Source organism: Teleopsis dalmanni, chromosome 2, assembly GCF_002237135.1.
Source record: "Teleopsis dalmanni isolate 2A chromosome 2, ASM223713v2, whole genome shotgun sequence".
Classification (NCBI taxonomy): domain Eukaryota; kingdom Metazoa; phylum Arthropoda; class Insecta; order Diptera; family Diopsidae; genus Teleopsis; species Teleopsis dalmanni.
The window spans coordinates 237,003,132-237,013,478 of record NC_051847.1 but is presented as its reverse complement, the minus strand read 5'-3'; the positions used below and the strand labels follow the sequence as shown (position 1 = coordinate 237,013,478).

At 30.2% G+C, this 10,347-nt stretch overlaps 2 protein-coding genes across 2 annotated transcripts; one reads left to right on the top strand and one right to left on the bottom strand.

Moving 5' to 3' along the window:
* Nucleotides 1–1,395: 1,395 nt before the first annotated feature.
* LOC119683662 (allatostatin-A-like) lies at nt 1,396–2,545 on the top strand (the record flags this gene model as incomplete). Its single annotated transcript, XM_038097462.1, is given in 2 exon segments — nt 1,396–1,814; nt 1,878–2,545. Coding segments are annotated over 2 exon segments (486 nt in total). The 3' UTR covers nt 1,973–2,545.
* A 2,877-nt stretch (nt 2,546–5,422) lies between these two features.
* On the bottom strand, nt 5,423–9,909 carry LOC119677050 (protein abnormal spindle-like). The gene is made up of 4 exons (XM_038088318.1): nt 9,851–9,909; nt 6,431–9,399; nt 6,068–6,369; nt 5,423–6,002 (listed from the first exon to the last, which is right to left on the bottom strand). Exons 1-4 carry the CDS (start codon nt 9,907–9,909, stop codon nt 5,739–5,741), a joined length of 3,594 nt encoding a protein of 1,197 aa, XP_037944246.1. The 3' UTR covers nt 5,423–5,738.
* Nucleotides 9,910–10,347: the final 438 nt, after the last annotated feature.

Sequence of the window (10,347 nt, the reverse complement as noted above, 5' to 3'; positions counted from 1 at the left end):
TTTTACTGTTTATGGAAAATTTTTAAATCCCTTATTCAAGGAAAAGAAATACATAATATTATAAGGAAGTATCTAAATAAAATGTAAATTAGTGTATAAGCACAATTGTATAAAAGAAATTCCATCAAATTTTCATGTATTTTATATTATATTAAAAATTTTCATAAATATAATTTTTTACATATAAATAATAATAAAAGTTATTTAAAATGTGAATTTTTTATTTAATATAAAAAATATTTAATAATAACATATTTAATAATAATATATATTATAATACATATTTAATAATAAAATAAATTTTGTGTAATAAAATAAAACAAAAAAACATGTTTTTAATTTTCTGCATAGAATACCAAAAAAAAAAAAACATAAAACCGTACAAAGCAAACGCTTTCATCCCTCAAATAATTTGTGTGATGCACGTTTGTTTGCATTGTGCGCTCTCACTTCACCTTTTGCTTACGAAGTCTTCGAAGTCTTCGAAGTTTTTCACTACATTTAAACTTCGAAGACTTCGAGAACAAAAATTCATAAAAACTTCGAAGTTTTTTCCAACTTCGAAGACTTCGTTGAAATGCGAATATTCGAATATTCGAAGAACTTCGAATTTTTAAAAACTTCGAATAATGTGAACAGCACTATTCCAAATACATAATTCATCAAATTTAAATATATTAATTAAATGTTATATTTTTCATACATTGTACTTAAGTGGCAATAAGTGTACAAACCTTCTTATTAACGTTTGGCTAATAGAAGATTGAAAATCTTTGGGCTACTTTTCTTGCCGACCGGACAGAGCTCTCATCCTGTGAAGTTATGAGCTTAGTGCGGTTTATAGATTTATGAAGTTGGTTCACATTTACAAATCCTTTCAGCTTTATTTATACGCTAACTGCTGCGGTCCTTTTAGGAGTCCAGATCACAATTCGCATTCTAAGTGGGCTTTAGTGTACATGGCCGCTATTCCAACCTCACCTTGCCTAACCTCAATTATAGTTAAAATTCAGCAACAATATCTGCTTTTAATTTTTATTATCTGTTAAATCGAAAATTATCTACTGACAGTAAAACTAAAAAAACTAAAAAAATAACGCAAATCCAAAAAATGAACCATAATTTAGCATTTCATATATATTTAAAAACAATCAAAGTCATAAAAATAAAATAATATTACAAAAACTTATATTCAATTACTTAGTCGAAAATAAAATTTTATATTTTCGACAACATTTTCTTAATGTCCTTGTTTTGGTTACGCACTATGAATTTTATTTTTATTAATATGAAAATAAAATTAAACCCCTTTTCACTATATTTACTTTAATGTACTTGTAAAATTTGACTAAATAAACATTAAAAATAATTTTTATTTTTTTATTTTTTTTTTAGCATCGCTTAATTCAAATCGAACATTACGATGAATATCCTTCACGCAACAACACTTTTGCTATTGAGTTTGTTTTGCCTGAGTTTTGCCTGTGGTGAGCCAACATTCCCAGAAGGCAGTAATCCCCGCGGTAATCCCTCAACTAATCAACAAAATACGCTTTTCTCTGAGGCTGATCTTGATTCACGCAACTCCGGAGATATCGACAGTTCCAATTATGATAAAAGGGTTGAACGTTATGCTTTCGGTTTGGGTCGGCGTGCTTATACCTACACAACTGGACCCAACGGTGTCAAACGTTTGCCAGTCTATAACTTTGGTTTGGGTAAACGTGCTCGTCCTTATTCGTTTGGATTGGGTAAACGTGCTGATTATGAAGATGAGGAAATCGATTTTGATCCTGCATATTTAGCTTTTATGGGTATGTAAAAGTTGAAAAAAAACACGCGTCATAACCTAAAAAATATTTTTTTTTTTTTTTCAGATGAAAAACGAAATCGTCCTTATAGTTTTGGTTTGGGTAAGCGTGAGCGGCGAGACCAAGCAAGTAGATATGGTTTTGGACTTGGCAGACGTTGAATATATTCCATTTAAAATGCTTACGAATTTTTAGTTTACGGAGAGGCAAAACTGAATTTTTTCCTTGTTATTACTATTTTATGGCACATTGACACAACATACACTAAACAGCAATATCTATTGCGTCTATGTATTTTCCAGCCAAGTCAATTCATTTAATATAGTTCTAACAGAAGAAATTCAAATATTTATTTCATGAATATTAGACATAATTGGGGCAACAAAAATCTATAATTTAATTTTTAAGTAATACAAAGACTATTCAGAATTTTCATCGGGCAATAAAGGAAAATATTATACAGGAAAAGTCAAAAAGCCGATCTTTAATTGGAAAGTTGAAAAGTTAAAGTTTTATTTTGACATTATTTTAAATTAGCTTATGAATTAAAAATGTTCACAAAGTAGTTAAAATATTTATTAAAACTATATTATACCTATTATATTATTTCAAATACTACATTGTTTGGTGCCATCTAAATAAGAGTTTCTTCTAAGAAAGCATTCCACTCCTTTGGAGTGTTTTCGTATGATATGACACGAGGGAAGTACTATATTAATTTCTGATCATTTTAATATTTCTTGTCTTAATATATATATGAAAATTATGTATAAATATTTATTATAACATTTATTTCCATATTTAGTTGATTTTGTAAAATTTATCGTAAAGTAAAATTTAATGCTATATAAAAGTTATTAATCAGTATTTAAAAATGTTTCTTATAAACTATTAGAGAAATATTTAAAAAAAATCATATATATAAATAAATATGTAAAATATGTTGTTAATAATATAAATATATATGTTTTAAAGAAATCAAATATATACGATATATATAAATATATATATATATATAAACATGTTTAATGTGCAATTAACTTTTCATGTGTGTGTGTAATTAAATTAAAAAATATTTAAAGAAATAAAATAACAATATCAATGCATTCGTTGTAACTAAGGCAAGGAGAAGCTGTATAAGATAAGAATACCTATAATTTATATATATATAATATGAAATACATGCAAAAATATTTACTTAAATATATAGAGCAAACTGCATTAAGTTTTTAAATATTCTTTACTTATTTGTTTTACAATAATGAAATAAATAAAATATTAATATTAAAACATTTTTCAGAATGGTATTTAGCATCATATTTCAAAGAAAAAATGTCAATATAGGATATCTGAAAATATAAACAAAAATAAAAAAATTAGAAAACTATTATTAACATAGTAAAATATGGACCTGTAACTACCGATATGATATAATTGGTCATTAGTAAACCTGTAAACCTTAGTATGTCAAAAGAATATAAATAAGCCAGATTACCCATTTTAGAAGAAATCACAATTTTTGATGGTAGAATTTTAGAAATCTAGATAGTTTATTTTAACATTGTACTAACTTCTTCCGTTCTTACTTTTATATAAAGAACTAAGCAAATTTTCTAGATAGTTTATTTTAACATTGTACTTACTTCTTCCGTTCTTACTTTTATATAAAGAACTAAGCAAATTTTTTTATAATAAAGAAATATAAGAAAATATGCTTACATATCCAAGGAAAAAAGAAATACTTTCTCTGGAAATGCCCAGACCTAGCAAGATTAAGACTTTCTACTTAGTAGTGGAAGTTCACGAAATTAGGAGCCTGGCCGACATCACAAACATGGATATTCAAAAAATAAACTGCCTTATTACCCGTTCGATTTGGTTTCGAAACTAAGTTTTTTATAAGTATTATCAAAATGGTATCAAAATGACGTCTCTGCACTACTTGAACTAGAAAAGCATGGCCGCTATTAAAACCAACCAATCATACGTAAAAATGTTTCTACTCACCTTAAGGTTCCAGTTTCACCTTAAAAAGTCAAGAATATCAGATTAGTTCACCTCTGACAGTTTTTAGGCATCATAAAGTAGTATTCTTATAATGAGTTATCAAATAGTACGGTTCTATATTGGTCGAAGTGGGTGCACGAATTTTAGTTACAGACAAAACCGAATAAATAGTTTATAATCGTTATGTTTTATTATACATTCACCATTATTTTCATTTCTGTTTACTCTTTCCAATAAGTTTACTTTGCATATAACTTGCGATGTATGTAACCTTCATTATTCCATCGCCTTCTTTTCTGTTCTTATATTAAATTATTTTAAAAACATCAGAAATCTTACATATACAATCTTTATATCCTTCATTTAACTGTGAAAATATAGAGAACATACACAAACTATATATATTCTTAATCAACACGATAAGATCCACACTGTCTATTAATATTAATGTCTGAAAATTGGTCGGTAATTTTTTCGCAGACTAATCAAATGAGTACAATTCTCATTTTGAAACTTTCGACAGATCAAGTTCGAATACAAACTATCAATGACTTGGCCACAAAATATAGTTGTATAAAATAAATTTATATTTATTAGTTTAATTACATTTAATATCCTGAAGAACTGAAAGATGAAAATACTCCTAATATTAATTTAAATTTAGTTTAATTCACATCAATTATGACATAAGTCCTCATCACTTCAGGTAAACGAAGTTAATGCTAAACTTGGATGGCTGCTGCAACTACCAACTAGTTAAGAGTTGCAGGCTATTTGTCACTTGTTCTTACCACCGAAGATACCAAGTGATACCAAATACCACATTCAAGCATTCGAATTTTAATATTAAGTTAGTAAACTCATTGAATTTAATATGCTTAATAATGTTCATATCGCTTTTACATATCAATATTTCTTATTTGTTGATAGAGAGACGGCTTTATTGGCTCTCTATTTTAAAGCTCAACTGCTTACTTAGTACGAAGTTTTATCTATTTGCAAACGTGTTCGTTCGTTAAATCAATAGATTGACATTATTTTAGATAATTACACCAGATGAAATATTGAAATGCTGTGCCTGAGGCATCAATGTTTTCTTGTTCTACCTGGATTGCACTATCTATGCAATATCTACAAACAATTTATGCAAAACATATACCATGTTTAAAAATAAATAAATAAATACAAATATATTTGTACAGAACAAATAAATTTTTAATTTCTTTTTAGATTATATATCTGCCAAAAGTAATTAATCTTCAATATAGAACCATGTTTTTGGCGTGTAAATAAAACTTTGCAATACAGATAAGAAATAGTTTTAGATTTTATAATACTTCAATTAATGTAATGTTTATTTCAATTAAAAAATATTGGTAACATATATCATTTATTCAAAATTAATTTTATTTTTATTTTTTTTAATTAAAAAAGAAACTTTTTACATATTTTATTATTTGCAATACACAATATTCGCATTTAAAAGATAAAATATATATATTATGACATTAATTATCTACTTAATACTTAAAAAAAAACGACGTCCATAGTGTAAAATAAAACAAGACTTTACTTAAAATTCAGAATTTTGAAAGATTTATGTAATGCAGTCTATAAATTATGTTTTAAATTTGGGTATACTAAAAAGCTGCTTTAGAGATATTAATTTAAAACCTCAAATATAAATCTCAATATAATGTAATTTAGAGAGCTTATGTTATCAATTATTTATGAATACTAATATTAATCTAAATGAAGGAATTAGTTAGTCGTATAAAAATAAAATATGTAGATTTGTTGAAATCATTTCATTAATAAAATAAATAACGCTTATGTTACAGATATATAAAAGGAAACATATAATACAATTTGAAAACAAACGAATATAGTTAGAACAATTGGATAATAAGAAAGCTTATACTAAATAATATTAATACCTAACTTATAGAGCACTGTTTCAAAGGCATACACTGACGAAATAAATATATAGGGCTTATTGCAAATGACCCCATAATCTGGTTCTAAACTAGGTAAAGCACGACTGGAGAAAATTTTATTTTGTGGACAGCGTGGATTATTTGTTTTACGTATATTTTGTTTCATTTTTTCCTTTCGAGCTACCAACTTTCTAGTTTCCCTTAACAAAAACACCGAATTAGCACTTGTCATAAACTTATATATTATCTAAAAAAAAGTATATATGCATTATATATTCATATTGATTATAATTTATTAAATAATATAAGTACTTCTCTCTTCCTAGGGCAATGACTAAAAATCCAAATAAGCGTACATAATGTATTGAAAATTTCACAGTCCTTATCACACCATCGTAGTAACATCTGTGCAATAGTCACTAAACCACCTTCCTGGAAAGTATTTGCGGTTGTGCTATTGTAGCGCGCCAAATTTAAAATAATTCTACTGGAATATTCAATGATCTGCTTGTCTACTTCAGAACGTATTGCTTGCGCCATTGTGCCATAACAAAAGTTTGATATAAAATCGGATTGTGACATTAACAGGTGTGGCACCGTTCGCGATATACGATCTGATTATTACAAATAATATATTTATTAAATACTTTCTAACATAATATAAGAAATTTATACCTAAACGACTCAATACGTGTAAGCTCTCTGATACACAGAATCGTGAGCTTAGGACACGCACGGAGTCCTGCACTTTCCACCGTATCGATTGAAACGTTTTAGACGCGTCCTTCAGCAGTTTTATATTCCTGCGTATGGCTAATATACGTACATTGTGGAAACGTTTACGTATATTATAGCCACGCCAATATTTTTGTATGATTTTAACAGCTTTCTTCTGACGCATTAATTCAATCATTTCAGGTGTCAATAGTGCTTGAAAACGGGTGCGTGCTAGGAAACCACGTGCATTTGCCTGAAACTCTAATGTAGATTTCCTTAAATTAACAAAACGTAAACGCTCCTCTTGCATCAACTTCTGTCCACGGAATTTTTGCTGTAGATGTATAGTCACTTCCTTTAGCTTAAGATATTCAGAGCGAGAATGACGCGTTATTAAATACCCACGATATTTTTGCTGTACATAAATGACTAGTGTCCTTATTAACAAATATTGACTTCGCATCTTCAGCATAATAAGTCTCGCTCGATATCGATTCTGTAGAGTTATTGCAGCTGTTCTCTGTTTTTGATATGCTTGCCGGGCCTTGCTCATGGCTAATGTGGCACGAATTTTTCGTTGCAGGAGAGTCACTTTTTGCAATGTTTCTAAGTATTCCTGACGCACTAAACGTGCTTTTATTGTGGCACGCCACTTTTGTTGAATCAATATTATATTGCTGCGTGTTCGCAAATATACACTTCTTTCACTTTGCATCAAAAGTATGGAACGGTACCAGGTTTGAATTTTAATAACTGCAGCACGCTGTAGTCTATATGATGTTCGCACTTTATTCATTGTTTGATAGTTGCGATAATAGCGCTGAATAAGAATTATTTTACCGCGCTTTTCAAGGTATTGTGTTCGCAATTGACGCATAAGTAATGTAGCACGGACATGTCTTTGCAGGTTGACAAGAGAATTACGTGTTCGCTGGTACTCTTCTCGAGTTTTACGACCCAGTAACTTTGCTCTATAACGTTGTTGTATATAGACTATAAGTGCACGTTTATGATCGTAAATTTGCTTCTCTTTGCGCATCATTAACTTGGCACGATATCTTCTCTGCATATTAAGCGTAATTGTTTTGAGTTGCAGAAAGTCATTACGCACTTTCCGCATTTTTTGCAATGATCTATAATGTTTTTGGAACAGTACTGCTGCACGCTTTTGTTTCAAGAAAAAGTCTCTTTCCCGTTTCGTTTGTTGGTAGGAACGTACATATTGCTGTATGCAGATTGTAGCTTCTCTGACACCCCGATACTTGGCCCGCCAATAACGCATGTTTTTATATGCTCGAAATCTTTGCTGTATCGTTCGGACGGCTTGCAATTTTTCTACGTAAGCAGCACGTTGCAGTCGCATTTTATGGTTTGCACGGAATTTACGCTGCACAAAAATGGTGGCTAACCGCAATTCTTGATATTCTGCTCTTTGCTTAAGCATTAATTTTTTACAGCGAAACTTTTGCTGCAGGACTGTGGTATAGTATTGAAGTGAAATGTAGTGCGCACATACGCGTCGCTTTAAGAACGTAGCGCGAAGTTTGCGTTGTATGACAAGTGCACTTTGTTTCATTAGCAAAAACTGCTTCCTTTCACGCATCATGAGCATACGAGCGCGATATCGTTCCTGTACAATACAGGCACTTTTCTGTAGTAGCAAATATCGCTTTCGATGTAATAACATTAGTTTCTTTGCACGATATCTTCTTTGTACGGTAAGGGCAGCATCCCTTAATTGCAGATAAGATGAACGCTGAATTCGATTTGCTTTTATTGCCCGAAATTTTCTTTGAACTATAATAGCACTTTTACGTTGTAATAAAAATGTTTTCCTTATATTTGCTCCAATACGATAAGCACGCCAATAACTTTGTATATGTTGAGCTGCCAGTTCTCTTTCTTCGAGGTATCGTAATTTCTCTGCTTTAGCAAATTCCAACAGTTTTTTTGCAACTAAACGTTGTCTATACCGACGTTGTATTGTAATTGTGCTGGTCCTTAACGCTTGGTACCGCCGTCGACAATTCAAACCCTCAATATTTGCTCGATACCAGCGTTGAATGTAAATTACAGAGCATACCATTTTGAAAATATGTTTTCGTGAGAGAATACCACGTACGTGTTTTTGAATTAGTGTAGCAGCTTTCACACGCTCATCTTTATAGATCCTAACGTATTTACGCGAAATGTGACCACGGAAGAAGGATTGAATTTTTGTTGCTGCTGCTTCACGCTTTAATTTTATTTTATGTTGTATACGTCGCTGTATGTTCACTCGTAGCCATATGTTTCTCCACCATTTCTGTAAAACACTGGCTGCACCATGGAATTTAGGTGATCTAAACTTGTATATAATTTGCCATAACAACGATAGCGTTTTTTCACGATGACCATCTACTATATCAGTTGCTGATATATCACCTTTAAGCTCAAATTTAGCTTCGTTTAATGCACGTAGCGCAAGATTCACATTATAGACACGTTGTAGCCGTGATATGGCAGGTACACGCAACTGTTTAGTCATGTCATCTCGCAGTAATATTATCTCCATAACGCGTGTAAGACGAACACCGTCTCTTAAGTCTATGGCGATGTTATTAAATGCATAATCAAATTCATCCAAATAGCTTTGTTTGTGCTGTAACACGTAGCCGTGACGTTTAAGGTCACGTGTTATGTCACCTATATTTGCTAAAAGCTCAGAGGCGAATCGAAGTAATATCTCTTTAGTTTCCTTGTGTGGCGATTTTTTCACGAATAGGCACGGATTATGCTTAATGATACGTTTAGTTTTAGCTTTATCCAGGAATAGCAATAGAAATAGCATTTTACGTAGTGTGTGTTTTTTGATATAATCTGCGTACTCATCTGAAAGGCTGTAGGCTTTGGAAAACTGTTGCTCCTTATATTTGTCTCGAAACAATCTAATAAGGCACAAAAAAAAACAATATAATTTATATAATATAATTAATACTACTTTTCTATATTTAATTTATTGCAAGAAGAAAAAATGATGCAGACCGCCATTATAAGGTCTAACCATGACCAGTTCAAACTCAGTCTCATTCTATAAATGAGATAAGTGAAACATGCAACATACAACTGATTTGGATACTTGGTTATATTAATATTGCAAAACATTGAAAAGCTCATGTCCTAGTCACAGACAGCGATACTTTTCCTAATTTTATCATAATAACTTAACTGGATATCCCAGTTTTCTTCATTAAACAAAAAAATGGCGCAGATGGAACGAACCTGCTATATACTAACAATATACAACTTTAACCGAAAACATGCCACAAAAAAAGTGGCATGCATTTAAGTTGAATAAAAAAAACGTCAATACGCGCGACAGACCATTATTTAACGTACTTTGTCATTGAAATTGATAAGCGGCTCCAAGAGGTATACTCGGCCGTTCTTGAAACCATTATTATTTAATTTATATTCACTCATTTCTATTAGGTGTCCTAAAAATAAATTTATATAAAAATTATCAAGATAAAGGCAATCACAAACAACCCTCCATGCACAACGTTTTCTAAAGATTTCTAATTTAAATAATTAGTCGACCTTCGTTCAATCTACATAAAAATTCTCAAGATTTTTATTGAAAACCAAATAGCTAACTAGAAGGGAATTGAATTAACAAAATAAATTCCCTAACTTACTGACTTTAGACCTATGTCCATTATATCCAATAATACTGATAATAATGAGGAATTAAGCCATCACTTGTACCATATACAAAAGAATTATAAATACTAATTTTAATGTGTGCAAATATGTTCCATGTAAACAGTGTCAGAAATGTAACCACACAATCAATTTATCATTTAACAAGATTTAATAATATATCTTACCGATTT

What these genes read in the sequence shown, in the direction of transcription:
- LOC119677050 (XM_038088318.1), bottom strand. Translation starts at nt 9,909, where the DNA reads ATGGTTTCAAGAACGGCCGAGTATACCTCTTGGAGCCGCTTATCAATT. An exon ending in TTATCAATTTCAATGACAAA is followed by an intron (nt 9,400 to 9,850) that starts GTACGTTAAATA and finishes GTGCCTTATTAG; the next exon opens with ATTGTTTCGAGACAAATATA. An exon ending in ACACGTATTGAGTCGTTTAG is followed by an intron (nt 6,370 to 6,430) that starts GTATAAATTTCT and finishes TGTAATAATCAG; the next exon opens with ATCGTATATCGCGAACGGTG.